This window comes from Antedon bifida, chromosome 2 (genome assembly GCF_963402885.1).
Source record: "Antedon bifida chromosome 2, ecAntBifi1.1, whole genome shotgun sequence".
Lineage (NCBI taxonomy): Eukaryota > Metazoa > Echinodermata > Crinoidea > Comatulida > Antedonidae > Antedon > Antedon bifida.
Genome location: NC_136227.1, coordinates 15,137,107 through 15,160,803, shown reverse-complemented (window position 1 = coordinate 15,160,803; position 23,697 = coordinate 15,137,107). Strand labels below are relative to the sequence as shown.

The window sequence follows — 23,697 nt, the reverse complement described above, 5'->3', positions numbered from 1 at the left end:
ATTGTAATAAAACTACAGCTGCTTACGGACTTCAAATCACCTAAAAAGTGCAGATGGTGCTGATAGTCTTAATTAAATGATGCGCGTGTACACTAATAAGTATAAAATACCAAACTATATTTTGGGTGTATTTTTCGTTGTGTATTATTTGATATTTTGTTTGTTAATTATGCTCAGAATTAGTGTTCACATTTACAAATAAAAAAATGGGACATAAATTGAATGAAAAACACGCCCTAAATCCCAAATATTTGGATTCGTTTGTGTGTGTTTATTTTTATTCATTTACATTTTTTTTTATTTCATTGCTTTTTGATATTTTGCAATTTCTTTGTGTGAGGTTTGGTATCTTTTTTTCTAGTTTTTTATTTTTTGCTTTAAGTGGTGATTATTTATACATATCGCGGATTCGATTTTCAACGTACTAAGCATTGATATCATTGCCACAGCGTTTTACTGGGCCACACCGTGGTTTACGAAAATCATTCTGTTCAAAGGATAGGTATAATTAATTAAAGCGACGCGATCATTCGATACGGTTGTTTGGCTGCAGAGACTAAACACTGTTTTAATTTGGCGGCCCGGCATGGTATTTGTAGATCCAGCCATGGTGGTACACAACAGAGGAAGTTGCGTAGTTTATACAGTGACATAACATGGTCGCTGAGACGTCAAATTACTGTTATTTTTTTGCCTTTTTTAAGTGTTTATCCTTAAAATTTAAGAAAGTGACATAGCCTATCATGTGCGGTCCCTCAATAAACATCAGTGTGCCAAATGTGAGCACGTAACGTTCAGTGGTTTCAGAGGAGATACGTAAAATTACGCGGACAATTCAGTAGCATTAATATATAAATAATATGAAGCATTTTTAAGGCTTACAGAGGCAGAATAAGATAACAATTTAGTTTTTGTCATAATAGAATTGTTAGTTCCTGCAGAGATACGTGCCAGGGGTAAACATGCTATTAAAATATATAAAGAAGAACTTAAAACTGGTAGCATGTCTGTTGTAAATTCAAGATGTATGTTTCTGGGAAAAGAAGGTGCTGGCAAGACTAGCTGTGTGAAGGCTATGGTTGGAGAAAGGTAAACAGTAAAATTGGTCTATTGTTTATAGAGTATAAATTACAGTATCTTGCTGTGTATTAACCATCAATGGTTTTAGTGATCATTTTAAGATTTTAGGCATTCATAGTTTAAACCTCTTAATCAGAATGCTAAGAAAAGTCAGTTAGCATTCAGAAGCTACTCTGATTGGTAGTGTGAATGCTAAGAACATTGGTAGCATTCAGGGAGATATTTTGAATGGTAGTGTGAATGCTAAAATCATTGGTAGCATTCAGGGAGATATTTTGCATGTTACTGTGAATGCCATTGCTAAGGATATTGGTAGGTAGCATTTAGGGAGATATTTTGCATGTTAGTGTGAATGCTAAATCATTGTGAGCATTCAGGGAAATAATTGAATGCTCAACCAATCAGATCAATCCTCATCAACCCTTACCAAAGCTGAATGCTTTGCTTACCATTCACAAAGCATTCAAATGCTACTCCTGAATGCTATTATTGGCATTCGAATGGCTTATACTTAGCATTCGAATACTACCAGTTCCAGGGAGCCAAATTATTTAAATGAGCTAAACATGCGAATGGTAGCACTAGCATTGGAATACTTGTGGGCGAATGCTAGATTAACATTCGAATAATGTAGGGAAGGGTAGTTACTAGAATGGGAATGCTAGTGGGTGAATGCTACACTAGCATTCGAATGCCAATAATAGCATTTCAGGAGTAGCATTCGAATGCTTTGTGAATTGTCGTGTATCGTCGAGGGGTCGGAATTGGATACTGGTCGCAATTTAAACTCTGTTTACTGTTACTTTATAATCTCCGCAGACACGTACCCTGCCATCGGCCTTTGGAATACATACCAATGGGGTTGCCCACTGACTAAAGTCTACCGGATAAACTCCTTCATTTTGCATTCTGTCTAACTCTACATCAACTGCGGAGCGTAGCGCAAATAGAACGTTTCGAGCTTTGCAGAATTTTGGGATTGCGTTCACTTTTAGATGTAATGTCGCTTTGTGTCCCTGAACTGTACCTAATTCCGTTCGACATCGTTATCTATTTCTACCGAATTCTGAGCAAGTGACGGTGAAAATAATGACTTCCAGTCCAACTTAATCACTTCTAACCAGGTGGTGAGTTTCGTCGCTGCGTTCTAACTACTATCAGTGGGAGAACGTTACTCTGGCCCTTATAGTTCACGGTGACTTTAATTTCTCCTGCTATATCGAGCTTAGTACCTGTGTATGCATGAAGTGTACATTTTACTGACTTTAATGGTAGATGGCTAAGCTTGCTTTCGTAATCGTCAAAGCCAATTATCGATACTGCTGCGCCCGTATCTACTTCAAAATCAATATCTATATCATTAACTCGCATCTGTACCGTTATTGCTGGTACTGAATTGTCCTGCTTAATGCCTACGCAAAACATTGTATTTACAAAATCGTCATTACCTTCGTCGTAATCCGGTGCTCCTACTTGGTTGATGGATTTAGGTTTATGTTGTTTTGTTGATTTACTCGACTGCCTGCATTCTGATTTTAAGTGTCCTTGTTTGTTGCATTTAAAGCACGTATCGTTTTTGTATTTACATGTATCTCTTGTGCAGGCCCGTATCCAGGGGGGGTGCGTTGGGTGCAGACGCACCCCCCAAGTCCCAAAAGGTCCACTATTTCCTCGGTTGGTATTTTTTCTTGTCTTGTTTAACTAAAGACAATCATTATATATATACAAAATTTACATTATCAATGGTATACAAACAAAATTCTTACCTTTAGTAATTCTTACCTTTAGTAAAGTTAAGAGGCAATGAGTTTTTAAACTCGTAGGGAGCCTCTTCTCTCATATGTGTGTATGTGTGTGTGTTTGTCAAGTTTGTTTTTGAATGAATTTACACTCTTGCTATTGACAACAGATTCGGGCAGCGAGTTCAACTTGTTAATTACTCTTGTATCAAAAAAATTATTCCGTTTAGTTGAGTTCCATCTAGGTTTCTTTAATTTAAAAGTTTAGCCTCGAGTGATATTTGGACCAACTTCAGATGCTAATTTAAAAAAGGAGTGGCGATCTATATTTTCGTAACCATTCCTTCTTTCCTGTAAAGTTGGTAAACCAAGCTGTATCCTGCGCTCTTCATAAGGCAAATTTCTGAGTTCTGGTACAAGTTTTGTTGCTCGTTGTTGGATTTTCTCAAGTTTATTGATGTCTTGTTGTAGATATGGTGACCAGGCTTGAACTGCATACTCCATAACCGGACGCACAAGAGAAGATAAAGCGACATAAACATCTGTTTATCCATATATGTAAAGGATTTCCGTATTCGGCCTACAATTGAATTGGCTTTGGCTGCAACTTTAGAAACTTGTGTCGACACTTTAAAGTCAGACGTTACATAGACTACGAGGTCTTTCTCAGCAGAGGTTGTATCAAGAACTGTACCATCAATTGAATAAGTGTGTTTTGGATTTCTATTTCCAATGTGCATTACTTTACATTTAGATTTACTAAACTCCAGTAGCCACTTCTTACTCCACTGCACGTGAGTTTACTCAAATCATTCTGCAGGGCATCTCGGTCGTTAACTGAATCAATCTTACGAAAAATCTTAGCATCGTCTGCAAATAGTTTACCATCTGATTCAATATTATCAAGTAGATCGTTGATGTAGACTAAAAATAAAGCCGGACCAATAACTGTGCCTTGAAGCACGCCACTGAACACAGGTAACCAACTTGAAACCGAACCTTTGATTGAAACACATTGACGTCTATTTTCTAAAAATCCACCAACTTAGAATATTACCTTGAATGCCATAAGCTTGCAATTTAATTTTCAACCTAATGTGCGGAACTGTGTCGAAGGCCTTACGGCAGTCCAAGTATATAACATCAATGGGATGTCTGTCGGCGAGAGCATTTTCTACATCACGGAAACATTCAAGAAATTGTGTTAAACAAGAACGATTAGTACGAAAACCATGTTGATGTTTGGTGAGTATATTTTTAGTTTCGAGATGGATCATAATTGTGTTAGTTATGATTTTTTCTAAAATCTTACAGATAACTGAAGTTAAACTAACAGGGCGGTAATTTAGGGGATCAGACTTGCTGCCATTTTTGAAAATTGGTGTAATGGTTGCGTCTTTCCAGGCAGCTGGTATTTCATATGTTAATATAAAATGAAAAAATACCGGTAATTAAATTACGGAATCTGAACTGACTACAAACTCGATGTGAAACATGCGCAGTCGATCATGTGACGACAAGCAATAGCTTAGCGCTTCATGTACGCGGTACGCGGTAAAGTGTTTTTGCATGCTGGAAATACAGACAACCGGCGGTAATTTGCTGGAAATACAGACAACCGGCGGTAAATACAGACACTATCGAATACGGCGCCTAAACATGGGAAGGAAGGAGCAGGAAGCTAGAAAGCGGAAAGCTGCTGGAAAATCGACGCTGTCTGAGTTGGCCTTTAAACATCATGAAAGCGTTAAGTTCTGGTGTCCATCGTTCAACTAGCCCAAGCCACAACAAAGAGTCTTAAATCAGTCTTTAGAACGTCAAATAGCGCAAATTTTGCCGTGCATTCGGCCCCTGGACCCTGACCGAGGGCCCTTTGCGGCCCCCTGGCCCCCAGCCATTGTTGCTCGCTTCGCTCGCACCCCCCCATTATAAATGCTGTATACGGGCCTGCTTGTGTGATTGTTCATACCACAGCGGTCACATTTCTGCGTTCGTGTTGGTTTTAACGCTTGATAAGTTTTCATAGACTTCCTGCTGTTAGACGTAACGTGATTGATTGGCTTGTCAACCTCGTGCGACATACTTTTCATATTCGTTGTTGCTGCCTCCGAGGCTATGTCTGTTGCTTCCTTGAACGTATGGTTCTTTGTCAATAATTTCTTTTGGATGCTCTGACTTAATATTAGTCCACATACGAACTGATCACGCAGTGCGTTTTCCAATCATGCCTCTCCTTCAAAACCACAATGCATCGCCTTTTTCTTTAGATGTGATACAAATTGAGAAATAGTCTGTCCCGGTGTCTGTTTTACATTTCTGAATATGAATCGTTCAGAAATCGTTATTCGAGTAGGTTTGTAATGCTCTTTGAGCTTGGGTTGTGAGCGTAGAGTACGATTTTGTACTTGGTTTATCAGGAAAACATAAATCTTGTATCGTTGTGTATCCAGCCTCTCCTAAACTACTCAATAATATCGCTCTTTTCTTACCTCCGTCATTGATATCTAATGCAACAAAATATTGTTCCAGCCTGTCCACATACGTATCTATGTCTCCATCCTGGTCGTTGAATTCCTCGAATAGAATTCTGATATTAGCCGCTGCCATTATCGTGCTTCACTCTGTACTTTCAGGGCGCTCGGAATCGTTATTGGCCTGTGCGGTTCCTTGGTTACGTTGTTGCCGTTGGAAAATCAAAACTGCTAGTCTAGGCCTAGTTCTATAATATTATTATACTTCTGTTTCTCTATGTAAATGTGCCTGTATCCTCGTCGCCAGTGTCGTGTATCGTTGTACCGTAGGTTCGTGACAAATTAACACACGTAGAGATGAGTATAATACAACAATGAGTTTAATAAAACAACTAGTAATAAACAACAAGTGTGTCTTTCGTAGGAAAAACACTAGAGCAAGCGCCTATGCGCAGTACGCGCATTAAGCGGAGTACGCAATGTGCATACTACATGAATGGTAAGCGAAAGCATCCAGCTTTGGTAAGGGAATGTTTAATTTGAATTATTATACACTAAGGGTAAAATTGCAGTATTTTGAATATTATGATTCTTATAAAATAATAAAAACATTAATTTTATTCACTTTAATTTACTTTTAATTAACTTTCTAATGTTCTATTAATTTAAAATTTATCAGTTGTTTTATCTCCTTTCATGATTTAGTCATTTAATACATACTATGTATGTTTTTAAAATGTACAATAAATGTTTAACTTTACTATACATTGTTATAATAGATTCAATTCTGCAGAACAATCCACAGATGGAATCGTTACAACCACAGTGTTTCAAGCAAAGAAAGATTGTAGTCAATGGAAAAAGATAAAAGGTGTAAATGGTGAGAAAAGCAACTGGAGATGCTCAGAATGTTAAATTTTACATATTCATCAGTTTGCTATAATTTTAACATTAACCTTATTTTTGGTAAAATAATACTAATATTTAAATAAAAACATTCTTAAATGTATAATATATGCCATATACACATTGGTTATACAACAAATAACAATTAAAAATGTATTTGGCTATGCAACCATTAAGCCTACTTCTTGGTCTTACATTTTCAATGAGGTGATTGAAATCACCTGGGATATCAGGAATTGGAAAATTACTGTCAATGTTCAAAATATTGCTAATCATTTTGTATTCCTCTCATCCCATACAACACCTTGGTTTCCTAAATCTAATTGTCTATTTCTTGCTTTGTATAGCAAAGCAAATTCCTTCACATGCTTTAGGAGAAATGGTTGACAAAAGGTTAAAAGAAGGTAGGCACAGACTAATAAAGCTTTCTCAATATCTAAATCTGCATATCATCTATTATAGATTCAGAATTGTAGGTTGTTGTTGAATTTGTAACACTATTATACTGATGTTTTTTTCTGAAATTTTTCGTAGAAGGTAATGTCTGGGCTATAGTTAAGAATGCTGTGTATAAGATGGGAATAGGAAAAGAAAAAGTGAGTGACATAACTAGTGTATGGGACTACGCCGGTCAACTAGACTACTATATAACGCACAGGGTATGTTTTCATTATTTTATGAATACCACTTGTGTTGTTCTTTTTTTTGGGTTCAGAAACAATAAATTGGAAGCTATAATACTAATAGAGCTTTATTTTCTTTTACATTATGTGTTCTTACTGTATCTGATTTGACCATTTTGCCAAAAACATTTGTAACAGGGTTATTTATCAATGTGCACTTTTTTTTTAGACTTATGCCATTTTCAGACAAAAAATAAACAAATAGAATGTTGAAATTCTAACTTTAAACTTTATCTCTATAAAATATTGTAATATTATATTATAACTAACCATGAAAACATAATTTTTTTCCAGTTTTTCCTGACAAATACAGTATCATACTGTGTTGCCTTCAATGTCATGGACAACTTGGATGAGCCAGCTAAATCACGAAACTCAAAAATAGTAAGTTAAATTTTTAAGTACTTTAGACATCCTTGTAAACTACAGATGCTATGATTTAATAATGTAATTTAATTTCAATTTTAGTTAAAAAATATATTGTCATTGTCATTTTAGGGTCAGCTAGGAATGACTAATTTGGACATGAATTTGTTCTGGGTAAGGTCCATTTATGAACACACTGTACAACATGGTTCAGGAAACACTATTTCAATTGATGGCAAGAACATAGGGTCACCTCCCATCTGTTTGGTTGCAACTCATGTGGACAAATTGTCAGGGACAGCATCAGAAAAAGAGGAGGAGGTAAATAGTATATAAATATTAGATATTTATATCTTGTCTTTTTCTTAACTATGTCAACATAAGCGCTCCTAGCAACTGAACACAACTGAATGCAACTATAAACCTCAACTGACTGCAACTGACAGGCGCACAAAAATGTAGACATAAGCTTAGTTACATGTATAGTTGCCCATGTTCTATTTTTACTGTAACCATGGATTAAAGAATAGAAGGATATGCATCGACGGTGACATCAAACGATTTTACAACGCGCTTGCCTATACTAAAGCACTGCTGCCAATCAAACAAACACGCTCATTGAACTCCGTGTCTCTAACCGCGGCCCTCTGTAAAACGCTGCGAATCAACTGTTACATTTTTTAAGACCAAAACGTAACCATGTAGAAATCGTATGCGCAGTCTGAATGTTCTATTGATATGTCTGCGTCGATGATTAATTGACAACAAAAATATATTGCTGAACAATTCTGTTTTAGTTTCATCACAATCGGACTACGAAAAGTTCACTTTCTTACGACTGGTAATTTTAAGTTGTTGGTAATATTAATAAAATATGCAATTTTTATATTTGAATTATCATTATTTGCCTGCCATCTTCTGTCATTAAAAATTGCGTTAATCTATAGAATATTAAATTATGCATTTGACCATGTATGTTATTAGCGTGGCCGGTGTTCACACATACAACAATCGTGTTTTTAATATATGGCTAAGCAGTGGTTTCTTCATAAATCTCCTTAATTATCGATGTGATTAAATTTAAATTGTAGTGCCTAGTGATTGGCTAGTGGTTATGTCATCCACATCACATCCAATCACCGGGCCTAATTGAATGAAAACAGCGATCCCTGATCCGGGATTGGCTGGCTATGTATAGTTGCGATACGTTACCCAGCGGTCGTTTTGAAAAGTACACGCAGGGCAAACTTAATCACGAACAAACGAAGTACCTATTATTATTCACACAAGAAGTAAGACAACGGTGAGTATATAGATCATGATTTAAATGTTGTATCTACTACACTTAAGATTAGCAGTATCAATGTCGGCAAATCATATGGTTTACTAGTAAGCCTAGAAGGCCTAGGCCTAGTATTCTTGCTGATTTTGTAATTTTACATGTAGGCTGAGAAAACATTGTCTCAGATGTAGGGCTACTACAGGTCATAAAATGCTACTTTAATGTCATAAAAACATTAGCGAAGATCAATCGCGGCAGAAACTTATACTAATTACAATTATAGCATCTACAATTCTAAGCCAATAACAATATAGTATTGTTTTTATCTGGTATATTGATGAAGTAGGCCTACACTAGGGTCTTCACAATAACATACAATGTAATTTAACAACTGTTTTCAATAAAAATTATACTCAGTGGCGTGAGGCAGAGGCCTGAAGCCACTTGTTTATGAAACCTAAGTGGCCCTCCAAGTTTCAAAGATCGAGGCCTGGGACGTTTTTAGCATTTTCGACATATTTTATGCCTGTTCCTCTGGGCACTGCTCATGGGCCCCAAGCTTCAGGGCCCCTGGGTTTAGCCAGTGAGCGCACATAGTCGTTACGCCACTGATTATACTGTTCAAATATGTATGAATACATAGTTGCAACAATATTTTCTATTTTCTAGATAGAAAATGAGCAATCACCAGTTGTGTCTGCAAACGATTTGTGGTAGCAGTAAAGTTTCTATGAAGGACCGGAAACCAAAGAACGCGCGAAAGAAGCGTAGCCAACAAGGTTAAATGTCGTTGCACATGTGCAGTAAACAATATATTAGGCACGCGACCGTTTCGTTGTTACCATGCGGTTAATTAAACTGTAACATTGTGGGCGGTCCGCGGTCTGTCGGCGAGAGTCAAGGAACCCTTGATCTCACGTCGATGCATATCCTTCTATTCTTTAATCCATGCTGTAACTGAGTGAAACTGAAAAGTTTTAAACGTGTTACACGTGTGGTATGGGTAACGGCGACCAGTCGCGATTGGTTTGTATATACTGTTTGTATACAACTATTAATTGTGTTGTGCGTGTAGTAAGGTAAATTGATAGGCTCTTTAGAATTAATATTTTGCCTACAAAAAGGTTGACTGTATTTAACAACCCATCAGTACAATTAGAACAAAAAAGCAGTTTGAGGTCTAATGTACATGTTTATACAATCAAATAATATAACATGAAAATGGAACATTTAAGCTACACATTACATGCATTACAAAAGAATTTATTGAAGAAAGCACATTAAAGTAGAAACATTGTTTGAGATTTTGTCATTTTGAATTACAGTATGAATCAAATAAAACAGCCTGTAACAGTTATGGAAGATTGTGTACATTAGGTTGTGACATATTGTCTTGTAAACCACTGATCATGATGATCACTGAGATCACGCAGATTGATCTCGCTGATCATGTGAGTATTCTCAGTGGATATATCATTGTCAACACTTAGCTTGAAAATATGCCTGGAGGCGCAAACAAAATCCAAGATGGCGACAAAAATCCAAAATGACTGCCCGTTTGATCTAAATTGTATTTATAATGCCTATTAAATGTCCTTTTTAAACTTGTTTGTTTTTTTTAATTTACCACACACATTGAATACAAAGTAAAAATATTAAATGAAATATACTATACAGTATATCAGCGTGATCAGTAATTATTGTGATGAGTTATCAGCGATAGTAGCAATATAAATGTATTTATTAATTGAAGGTTATGAAGATGTACAAGAAAATGTTTGATAAAATGGAAGGAATGCCATATGCTCACCATGTAGATCGTGAAATGTACATGGTTGATAACACCATGAAATCACCTGAAGGTATTACAAAACTTAAGCGAAACGTTGGTAGATACATGAAGGAAATGGTGAGAGAAGTTCCAGTAAAGTGGGTTAATTTACAGGAAAGTTTGCAAAGAATTGGTGAAACAAAATTGTGTATTACGTTTGATGAGGTAAAGTTTTGATTGTGGATTCCCATGTAATTATATAATATTATTGTTATTGGTACTTTGTTTTTAGTCCTACAGACACTAGTAATATTTATAGTCCTGGCCTATCATTGAATTTTCCATTAGATTTTCTCCAGGCTCTATAAGTAATGTACTAAGTTAAGTTATTTATTTAAAAATTAAATTCTTTATTAGGTTTCTAAGATTGGCACTGAATGGGAAATTTCCAAAGAGGGACTCGTCACTGCCATAGCATACCTGAATGACATTGGGATCATTTTGCATTCAAGTACTAACAAAAAACTGAAAAACACTGTGATAACAAATCTTCAAATGATGATTCAAATGGTGACAAAAGTGATCACGGTAGTTAAACCGTCTATTAAAGTGGTAGGTAGATAATGTATTTTATTATGATATTAGATTGTCAAAAATGTGGATGTATAGGTGATGTTAATAATCTGTTCTTAGTAACTTGATGTGAAACAGTATAATTGTATTGATCATGTGGCTGTACTGTGTAAAGTAAGAATAAACTGTTTTTTAGAAGCAAATGAGGGTGCTGTGGAAAAGGCTTGATGAGGAAGGAATACTGGAGGAAAGACTGCTAAGGTATTTATGGGAACAGGAATTGGAGGAAGATCCACATCGCTTTGAAATCTTTACTGAAGTGATGAAGACATTTGGTTTGCTCTTTGAGAAATTGAAGGTAAGTTAATTCAATTCAATTTCCTTATTGCTGCAAATGCCATCAAGGGCTAATATCCACTTAAACATACTACATCATACTAACAAATACATATTTACATTTAAAATTGTTTTAAACATCTTATTTTAGATTGGCTGTCACTTAAATTAGCTTAAATGTTATACTTGTAATATTTTAATTTACGACACTTTGCTTACATCTGCAGGTACCCGAAGGTGATCGGGTATTCCTGGTTCCATCTCGAATGAAAGCCGAGGAAGAGAGTCTTGAAGTTGAAACGGACAAAAAAAATATGGTTTCAATCTATCTTACACCTGTAGACTTTCTTCCTAATGCTGTCTACAATACATTGGTTGTTGCATTTCTGGACTTGATGGAGGTAAAAAATAAAGATGGCGAACGACTTGTGTCTCAAAACCGCAGTGAATTTGACTTTAAGGATCATGGGGTCAATCTAGGCACAGTGAAAATTGAAAACAAGCATGCATTAAAGGTTTGGAAATTATTCATTTAATTATTTAATGTTTCAAATAAATATATTTAAAGACAAAATTGTAGATAGCAAACAATGTTTTAAATGATTTCAGTCAATCTTATTATTACACTATTACATTTTCATTTTATGAATAAATTGAATGCTGCCTACATTGAATACAATGGTAATGTTTTGCATTTATTATTTAACTCATTTTAAATTAACAAAGACAATTTTCCTCATCAGCTTGAAATAACTCATCTGACTGAAGTTGATGGTAATGCTAGAGCGCAAATGAAAGAACCGCAGCCAAGTTTCTGCATAGAGGTAAAGATTAGTATGATAGTCCTATGTGTTATTAATAACATATTTAACACCAGCACTTGAATGTAATGATTGCCAATAAACAATGGAAATGATCATATAAACGTTCAAGTCACCATGTACGAAACTCAAATTGCTGACTCTAATAAAAATTACAGAAGACATACTTATAATATTTTATTCTACGATATGTATATAATGTCTTTTTTATTCACCTAAAAACTATGTAAATTCATGCCATGCTGGACCACCTAGTCCTAGGCGTATGTATCCCAGGAAAACTTGATGCCCCAAATTGGAATTTGGCAAACTGGCTAAATACTATATATAAACAGCTTCCACCTTCTATGTAATCTTTGTTTTCATGTAACACTCAGAGCCATTGAGGCACTCTGCTTAATTGCGTCAAGCACTTTTATATGGGTTGGTTCAAGCTTTCAACCTATTATATTTTTAACTTATGTTCTACATTTTACTTGGTTTGTAGGTGTTAAGATTTCTAAAGCATCAACTACAAACTGTGCTTGTCACTAGAGAAGGAGTTGGCTACAATCTATGTGTGTTGTGTACTGCTTGTAATCCAGCAGAGAAGCCTCATTTACATGATCTCAAAAAGTGCTTGAAACTAGATACTGTTAAATGTGGCAATGAACGCATGATGAACAATCATTTAAAGCGGCTATTTCTGGAAGGTTAGTTGAAATTTTTGATTATCATCACAATTTTCTTCAATTGCAGTATTTTTTATTTGATACCACATTTTAACAATACAATGTACAAAGATATATGTCCTTTAGTCCAGAGGCATCTACGAAGGCTGTTTTAATTATAGATAGGTTTTATTGTTAAAGTAATACATGGTTAACTACTTTTTTTTTTACAATATATTGAAAATCAGTTGACTAATTGATTAGCATTCTATGAGTTTCCCCTGCTCAGTGGCAGGTTTGTTGATGATAATACCAGATAATAAAAATGTCTTGTATGTAATTACTAGTCCTTGCTAATGGTAGAAAAATGATAACATGAAACTATCAGTATCCACCTAAGATAAAGAAAAAATCATCAAGGAAAGAATATAATATTTTGTTGTTTTCTTATACAATACATTTTCATTGTAGATTCTGTCAGATTTACAATTGTTTGTATTAATATAAGGATGAGATATATAAGACAGGATGACAGTTTTAACACTTACCCCAAATTAAACGAGCATTATAAATAATGTATTTCTAAAAATCATCATGTCTCAAGTTCAGCAAATTCTAAATAGAATTTAAACAAAAATCATGAAAGATGTGTTGGCTAGGTTTTTTTTTTAACGATTATACTAGAAATGGGAATATCTGTTTTTGAACAAAACTGTGTGAGCTATTATTTTAGGCCTAAATTATTATGTTATCTGAGATTAACAAAAACATACAAGTATTAACTAACACTGACACACAAGCTAATTTTCCCACAAAAAATATAAACGTCGTAGTGGTGTATCGTTACATGTACTTTACTATTTCAGTCGACTATGACAGTGACAGTTTTAACAAAGTATTAAATCGCAAATGTTCTACTCTATATAGTGAGACAAATCTCATGACACAAAATACATGAATAAGGTCCAATGTGAATGGCATAATAAAACAGTGTATCCTAGTGGTAAAAGAATGGTTTATTTAATAAAAACTAACTTTAAAATCTGTATTGCATAAATTGTTTGTGATACTGTTATTATGATTAATATGTTTATTTTGCATAGATACAACAACTGCTAATCCTCTGTCTACAGGCTCATTAGATACAGGTTAGTGGTTATCATTAGATCATTATGTATCATATGGACAGTTTGTCTGAAAATACATGAATATACATAATAGCATAACATCTTGGTGTCATTAGCAGAATAGTTGATAAAAGGCGTAATCTATGCTATAAGTTTGCTCTGAATTGTTCAAAAAGTATTCATTTTGGAAAATGGTTTCCAGTGAAGAATGTAAGTAACATGAAACTAAGACGTGTAAAGTATCAACAACCCAAATGCAGAGTTGAAAGATATAGAAAAAGTGCAATACCATACCTTATCTCGCTTCTAAATAATTAACCATTATATATCACCCAATATCCAGCGCAGTACAGCTATGGGATTCTTATTAGTCCTTTTTGTATTTTTGTAATGTTTTATTGGATTTTTTGTATGTTTATATAGTGCTGACTATTTTTTAAATGTAATATTACAAGCAATTTGGCCCTTGGTAATAGATATTTGATAATGATGATGAATAGATGTAATACTGGTATTCTTGATTATGACTAATGTATATGTTTATTTTGTATAGATGCACCTATTGCTGCTCCTTTGGCTGCAAGCTCATTAGGGACAGGTATAGGTGAGTAACATTAGATCATTAGGGCATTGTTACAACCACTTATGTAGTACCAGCTATAATAAAACTACTGCTAAGAGAGAAACATTAAAGATATCATATCATTTATTTCATTTGAACAAATACAAACATGAAAACATAACAAATGTAAATCAATGAGGCAGGATTACCTAAAATAACAGGATTACCTAAAATAACAGGATTACCTAAAATAACAGTCGAGAAGCCAAAATGAGACATTCAAACATATTTAAAACATAATTAAAAACACATTTTTTGGAAGAAAGTTAAAATTGCTGTATATGAATGACAAGATAGTTTAAATTGTATGAAGTTAAATGTATTCAGGTTAGCTAATTCTTTAAAATAATCAAAGCCAAACAAATCCGAATGAAATCGTGCTTATATTTCTTTTAAATTTCAGAAACATCAAATTATCAACATTATTTTCTTTGATATTATTAATTTGAATACTATAATAACAATTTTCAAATAGTAGGCAAAACTTTTCTACGTAGGAAAAGTGGTCAAAATAATAACCAAAAAATCCTTGAAAACAAAACAGCAATTTGTTAAGATATTGATTCACACATATATATATATATAAACTTTTATGGGGATAAAAATGCAATAATTATCCATCATTTGTTTTGCAGAAAATGCATTGCAAGAAAAGTATTTTATATTACTAAAATATAAATATGCTTATTTTGCGGTGAAACATTTTAAGATTTGTTTAAGAGTGACTAGTGTCAATCATAGTATAATAATAAGATTTGTTTAAGAGTGGTGACTAGTGGCAATCATAGTATAATAATAAGATTTGTTTTAGAGTGGTGACTAGTGGCAATCATAGTATAATAATTCTCAAACACTTGTTTTTGTAGTGAATACATCACAAGAACAATTCAACAAGTTGAAGTATGATCTTGGTTCACTCTATATTGGTGAGCGACTGCTGTTGTTGAAATGCTGTCTCTTAGAACACGTAGACTTACAGCACCTTGGCAAGTCAAGTTGCACAGCAAATTACCTATTAAACCAACTACATGAGCGTCGTTATATCACACCTACTAATGTCCGTCTGTTGCTAGAAGTGGCTGAGATTTCACAGTTGAAAGATGCTGAAGATCTCATAAATCAGTATGTTGTAACCAACAAGGTTCCAAACACTGATGAAGAAACAAAGTCAGTTTCACCATATAGGAAACGATTGTGTAAGGCATTGCAGCAATTTGACCCACATAATTTAAATGATGTAATTGCTTACTATGGATTGAACTTACTAAGTTTACCAACAATTTGGGAATTAGTGTTTCACCTTGAGAGCAATAGAAAATTAGTAGAAGAATCAGAAAGAAAGAGGTTGGCTGAGCTTCTTGGACCAATCGCTAAGAGCATACTATTCAATGGTATGTATGTTGTATATTGTGTAAACATAATTTATAACAATTGAAGTTAATTTGTGATTTCTTACATACACAGTGTGATTATAAATAATGTAAGCCATGTAAAGTATATTCAACTATAAATCACATCATATTTAAATATTGATAGCATAACCTGCATCATTACACCAGAATTGTTAAAATAGTAAAAATCCATCTCATAATTATACTGTAAGACATACATGTAAAGACCATTTGCACTGTACACAATATCTTGTTTGACACAACTTTATCTATGTTTGTTAAAGAGTAATTACTTATTTTTAAGAACAGAAAGTTTACACATTCACATTTTGAACACTTTTGCTGACATTAAAGGTCTTTTATACTGAAGAAACTTGCCTGTCACAAATAGGCCTATGTGCATGGAAACATGCCCTTAGAAATAAGATTACCTTTTTGAATGGGCCTGCCCTGCGTATGCATGCACAAATTCTATTAGAAAATATGTATTTTTTAATTTGTTCCTTACTATGTTACTATGTTTTTGTTATAGTTTTGTAAAAAGAAAAATTGAAAACAAATTTGAATTGAATGTTACCTATGACCACTTAAATGGCCTGTTTCAACTATGATACTATAAAATAAAAGTTTTTCTAATTTTTTTTCAGATGAATGAGCAATTCCACTTCTATCCAAGCAGACAATTGAAAGAGTACCACAAACATGTGAAAATATCAAGACAATACTATTGCCATGCAAGGCAACCAAACGAGTAGGGTATCGTAACCAAAACAAGTATCATTACCATGTAAGACAACCAAACAAGTAGGGTACCGTAACCAAAACGAGTATCATTACCATGCGAGAAAACCAAACGAGTAGGGTACCGTAACCAAAACGAGTATCATTACTATGCGAGACAACCAAACGAGTAGGGTACCATAACCAAAACGAGTATCATTACCATGCGAGACAACCAAACGAGTAGGGTACCATAACCAAAATGAGTATCATTACCATGTGAGACAACCAAACGAGTAGGGTACCGTAACCAAAACGAGTATCATTACCATACGAGACAAACAAACGAGTAGGGTACCGTAACCAAAACGAGTATCATTACCATGCAAGACAACCAAACAAGTAGGGTACCATAACCAAAACGAGTATCATTACCATGCGAGACAACCAAACGAGTAGGGTACCATAACCAAAACGAGTATCATTACCATGCAAGACAACCAAACGAGTAGGGTACCATAACCAAAACGAGTATCATTACCATGCAAGACAACCAAACAAGTAGGGTACTGTAACCAAAACGAGTATCATTACCATGTGAGACAACCAAACGAGTAGGGTACCATAACCAAAACGAGTATCATTACCATACCAGACAAACAAACGAGTAGGGTACCATAACCAAAACGAGTATCATTACCATGCAAGACAACCAAACGAGTAGGGTACCATAACCAAAACGAGTATCATTACCATGCAAGACAACCAAACAAGTAGGGTACCATAACCAAAACGAGTATCATTACCATGCGAGACAACCAAACGAGTAGGTACCATAACCAAAACGAGTATCATTACCATGCAAGACAACCAAACGAGTAGGGTACCATAACCAAAACGAGTATCATTACCATGTGAGACAACCAAACGAGTAGGGTACCGTAACCAAAACGAGTATCATTACCATACCAGACAAACAAACGATTAGGGTACCGTAACCAAAACGAGTATCATTATCATGCAAGACAACCAAACAAGTAGGGTACCATAACCAAAACGAGTATCATTACCATGCGAGACAACCAAACAAGTAGGGTACCGTAACCAAAACTATTATCATTACCATGCGAGAAAACCAAACGAGTAGGGTATTGAATCATAATGAGTATCATTACCATGTGAGACAACCAAACGAATAGGGTACCGTAACCAAAACGAGTATCATTACAATGCAAGACAACCAAACGAGTAGGGTACCGTAACCAAAACGAGTATCATTACCATGCAAGACAACCAAACGAGTAGGACACAGTAACCAAAACGAGTATCATTACCATGCGAGACAACCAAACGAGTAGGGTACCGTAACCAAAACGAGTATCATTACCATACGAGACAAACAAACGAGTAGGGTACCGTAACCAAAACGAGTATCATTACCATGCAAGACAACCAAACGAGTAGGACACAGTAACCAAAACGAGTATCATTACCATGCGAGACGTACATGCAAACAAATACACAGTTGTGTGCACAATTTAAAAGTAAAATATGAACACCTGCAATACCATTAGTTACAATTGTATTCATCTTTTCAGATTACGTTGCTGCTGATAACTTGAATTGGATAAATCATATTTATTAACAATCATGGTGGCAGTACACAGCCACATGGATGATTAGAAGTTGAAGGCAAAAAAACCCCCATATTTTTAGATTTTTAGTTGAAACCAATCAAGCTGTGGTATGTTTGTAAATATTATTCGTTTTGTATATCCTTGTTGTCCTTTATTATTCTTATAATATAAAATATGTGTATTTCCAGTTTCAAACTTATTAACATTCACTTGGAAACAGAATAATGTATACATTATAAAGTGTATATCATCTTGTATATTCTTGTTTGTATTCATTATTCAGTTAAACATAAGTTTATAAAAACTATTACTTTTTAAGATGAAATACTTTGTTTTCTTTGAATATAATTAATCATTGGTGAACACTGGATTGTTGAAGGTCATCATGTGGATGTAAAATTCACATTTCACTGAGCATTCACAAATATTAAGAATAAATGTTAGTTACAATACGAATATTCTGCAATGACAGTCAGTTTTAATGCCACTTAATATATAATTTTTTTACTGCCATATAATTAAGTTTAGTTTTTAAATGTTTGTTTTACTTTTTTTTTCTGAATAAAGAAACCTTTATATGTTTTTAACTGTGTATGGTATTCATAAATTAACAAAATGTATTTTTATGTATAAATTTAATAATCAGCTATTTTTCAAATTATTTTCTTAATGCTAACTCCTTTTCATATGATTATGATATGATTCTATGATACCAGTTATTCCGATATTTACTGTTCAATTCAATTTCATAACCGATATATGGCTAGAAATACCATGGAATGGTATTGCTGCTTCTATACAACATACTTGTTATATAATCCATCCACATTTCTTGTTTTAGTATTGTATGTAGTACATATCATGTTTTTAATTGTTACCGTCTTTTCTTATTTCTTTTTAAGATTGCCAAACTTTGTACGGCTTTGCTATTCTTTCCATTTAAATATATGTCGGTATTCAACTGTGATACATCTAGTGAATCACACAAATCGATTGGTTACCCTCTCATTATGCCCAGTCTCAGCTGAAATGTGTCCTATGTATTCACAACCCTTATATATATATATATTCTAAAAAGAGAGATGGACAAAATAAACTGAAACAAAAACTTATTAAATCAAAAGAAAGTAAAACATGCAAACTAGAATTGAAAATGAAAACCATTTATTCTACGATTCTACAATATTTTATGAGAGACCGTAATATATAGAAATCAGTTTATAAAATGTAGTGTTAACTGTTATATGTTGGTTTATTTTGTATCTACAAAGCAAATGTATTAAATCATATATGCACTTTTTATTACGAAAGGAAAGTTATAAAAACATTTTAAATATTTTTATATCACTATTTTAAAGTATCAAATTTACAGTACTAAATTGTTTATATTTGTATGATAAATTATAGATGAATAAAAGCGGGATGATAATCCCATAAATAGAAAAGTGTAACTATGCTAAATTATCATTTTACTTTTTAAATGCCGGAAAATAAATATTTGAATACCGTAATAATAATTTGTATATTTTGTCCTTTATTTTGAGCCTAATTCATTTTAACCCGGTGTGGTTGTCAGAAGAGAACACCTCGTGAGAGAAATTATTGCGTCCGCGTCTCTCTGGACACCGTTTAAATATCACGTGAGTGATGTCGTCATCGTTCATCATCATTGTCGTTCGTGTTCATTACCATTGTCACTATCTTCATTATTATCAAATCATTATTCGTCACCATCATTCGAAACTGTATATTAAAATGTAACGGATTCTTTCGGAATTCTGTGGGTCACCTCATTAGTGCAATGTGTACTAATGTGTGTCTTTAAATTTTCTCTAGACTTAAAAAGTACGTAATTAAATGCACCGTGCAGGAATCGGCAAATTACAAAAAGAGATCCAACACTTTGAGGAACTGTAAGCACGCCGAATAAAAAACAACTCGTCATCTTGAAGTGAACTTGATAAATAGTAAAGCAAATATGAATAAAAACAAATCACGACAAAATGTATTTTACTACTCCAACTGGTGTGTAATACGAAAGTTGACCCTAATACAATAATGTGATAAATACGTCATAATCATCGTAACCATCAACAACATTAAATCATTAAATTATTCCTCATGAACGGTATAAATAATAAACGGATGAAACTGAAGCTACTCTAAATGAATATAAAGTTTAGATTAGAGTTATAACTGAAACCGTTTAATGATGAGACCAGTGAGTTTGCAGAATTCGATAATTACCAACCTATTTAAAAAATAGAAAGACAAAAAGGAGGTGGCGTTGCATTCTATTTTGCCAACGGAACTATATGTGAAACACTTACCGACCACAACAACTGCCCTTTTGAATGCCTTTTGATTAAAGTTACATTACCAAGAATGTGCAAACTTAGCAGGTATCAGGAGCCATTAATCCACCTTCTGCTCCAAATTTGTCTTCCCCATTGTCATCATGAGATATTTTAATTATCTTAATACAGCAGACTAATTAAATTCTGACTTTACCTAAACTATAAATATTAACAACAGAGAGAATGTTTGTCTTGATAAAGTTTTTATGAACTATTATCCCGAATTATACAACACTCCTAACGTTTAGCACCAATCGGTCGAAGCGATTACAACTCTATTCTTATCTACACGAGGCCGAATTACACGATACATAACATAACTTGAGTAGGGGCCTAATATTGGAGCTTTTTTCCATATATTTTGTTGACTAACTAGGCCTAACTATAAATAATTTTAATTATTAAATATTTAGCTGTTTTCTTTCCGGCACATGCCGATCATGATATACGTGCATCATAACAGTGTTCAGGGCGGATCCAGGATTTTGTGTTTCGGGGGAGGGGGTGGGGGTTGAAAATATAACACCTCTAGATGGTCGGAAATGGCACTCTCAGGTATGGGCGGCCATTAGGGCCATAATAGTAAAAAATTAAAACAAGAACTATGTCAAGAAACGTTTTCAAAAATCAACGAACAAACTAAAAAAAACGATCACGTTTTCAAAAATCAACGAACAAACTCAAAAACTACAAAGGAAAATAAAAATCAACGAACAAAATATAGAAAACATTTTAGAACTAAAACATATTCTAATAACAGTCAAGTTAAACAACAACAAAGAATAACCAAAAACAACGGACAATTTGGGAAATCAAATGACAAGTCGATTCAACATGTTATTTAATACGTACGTACGTGTTATTATTACGTACGTACGTAATAATCAACGCGTACGTACGTAATATTAACACGTACGTACGTGATATTTAACACGTACGTACGTATTAAATAACACGTCCGTACGTAGGCCTACGTATTATTATTACGTACGTACGTAATATTTATTTAATACGTACGTACGTGTAAATAGTACGTACTTACGTAATATTAATACGTACGTACGCATTATTATTATTACGTACGTACGTAATATTAACACGTACGTACGTAATATTAATAATGCGTACGTACGTAAAGTACATAGCTATCAGTCTATCCACCTCTCTCGTAAGCGACCAACTTTCTAAAACGACCATCCATCCAACGACCGGGCTAAGAGGAAGTCTTAACTCGGGGCTTAGAATCTTAATATTTATCATTTATTTATGAATCTCTCCACACGATGTCAATTCCGAAAGATTTAAAACAATTACAGACAGGCATCAGTATATTAAGTGCATCATGCAGCTAAGATTTTATAGTTATAGTGAGAAATAAAAGCTTATACATATAAGATGGTTCTGGTTTGTATGTGCAAAAAGCATTTGACTGTATTCATTTTGACATTATGTAAACTAAACATAATTCATTTTGAATCCATCAATTGCTTTAAATTGTCAAGACGAGTAGTGGTTGAAATAAGTAACGGTAACATCACATGAAAGAGATCTTCTTGGGGCGTCCATTAGAATTTTCTTTTTCAATTTATAAATTATTTTATATCTATCTATTAGATGTCTAATTGTTTTTCGCATCTTTTGTATATATTATTTGAATAATGTTTACAAATCTAAATGTATATTGTAACGGAACTAGATTGGGTGCGATATAGTTTCTCAGTATTAACCGTATACCAGCGGTCCTGTATATAATAACTTGGTTTATTCAAAGTGTTTCAATGATCGAGGAAAATTGACTACTACTACTTGTTTTGTATATAATTTAATTTTCATAAGTCCACGTGACATAGTGGCTACAACAAAATTATAATTTTAGTTTAGTTTATTGCCGGTCCGCCAGATAGTCTGATGATATTCCCACCTCGGCTGAAGTTGCTTATATCTCGGATTGCTTTCCTCCAGTCCTGTCTGTTTTCTGCTAATCTCTGAATCGTTTCTATATCTTTTATGCTTTTGATCCTAGGGGGTAGTGCAGTTGATGATTGTTTATGTAGGGTGATCAGGTCGTTCAATAGAGTTACCGGTAGTGTGGATCGTGGTCGTCCTCTATACCTTTGTTGCTTACAGTTTTCAAAATAATAAGTTATTGCTTTATTGGCTGGGACTTCCTTTTGCAATCTGAGGATGTGTCCGAATTGCCGCCATCTCGATTCCAAAATGTCCAAAATTATAAGGTTCACAAATATCAAAAATTGAAAAGCAATTATTACGATGATGAATGACTTATAATACCGTAATAGAAAATAATAACAAAACAATATAAAACCCGGTGAATTTCTGCAAATCATATCTGTATGCCGACAATCACTTTCTCTCATTCTAATCATAGAAACGTTGAACAAAAACTTCAAAATAATCTTAAAACATGTAGCAATATAATGCTAGCATTACTTAGTAATAGGCATATACATTGGATCAAGATACATAAGTGTGGTATTAAACCACTGGTGCCGTGATGTTAAAGGTTGGGCAGACGTCGTACCTTTAACGATTAAAGAACACCTTACAGAGCTTTTAATTAATAGAAAAGGTGTCAAAGATGTTTTCACTGTTCGTTTTGATTTCTAAAATTGTGAAGATATCAGTATGTGTAGGCCTAAGTGTCAACATTCAGTAAATCAAAAATAGGTTTTATGATGATTTTGTTTTATTTGAAAAATCCTAAATTGACACATAATCTGTGCTTCTTAATATTATTTACAAAGTCCTAATTTTTGCCTCAAACGATGGTAGATATTCAGTGTCTACTTTTTAAACCGTATACTGTAGCTTACACTCTTATCCTTGTAAGTTTCGTTATATTTTTCTACATATTTTAAAATCACTTTAAACAGGAAAAAGTGGAATTGTATTTTTACTCTTCCCTGCTTTAATGATGTTAGTTCCATGTCTTCAAAATTATAAAAGGCAAGCAAGTCAATATACGTTTTTATACAGCTCACTATGTCGGTCGGTCGGTCGGTCGGTTGGTCGGTAAACACTAACTTGATCACGCGACTGCAGCTATGTATATGGCCTTGTTTCTTAAATGGTTAACATAACTTTAAAAGCAACACAAACATAAAAGAAAAACACTGTGTCTCCATAAACTCTCTTACAGAGCCC

The 23,697-nt window shown here is 33.9% G+C and overlaps 1 protein-coding gene across 1 annotated transcript; it reads left to right on the top strand.

The window, feature by feature from the left end:
• Positions 1 to 7,435: 7,435 nt before the first annotated feature.
• LOC144858927 (uncharacterized) lies at positions 7,436 to 14,417 on the top strand. The gene is made up of 9 exons (XM_078715076.1): positions 7,436 to 7,566; positions 10,281 to 10,523; positions 10,716 to 10,910; positions 11,068 to 11,229; positions 11,435 to 11,722; positions 11,951 to 12,031; positions 12,516 to 12,720; positions 13,782 to 13,826; positions 14,359 to 14,417. The coding sequence occupies exons 2-9, from the start codon at positions 10,284 to 10,286 to the stop codon at positions 14,415 to 14,417; spliced, it is 1,275 nt and encodes a 424-aa protein (XP_078571202.1). The 5' UTR covers positions 7,436 to 7,566; positions 10,281 to 10,283.
• The last annotated feature ends 9,280 nt before the right edge of the window (positions 14,418 to 23,697 follow it).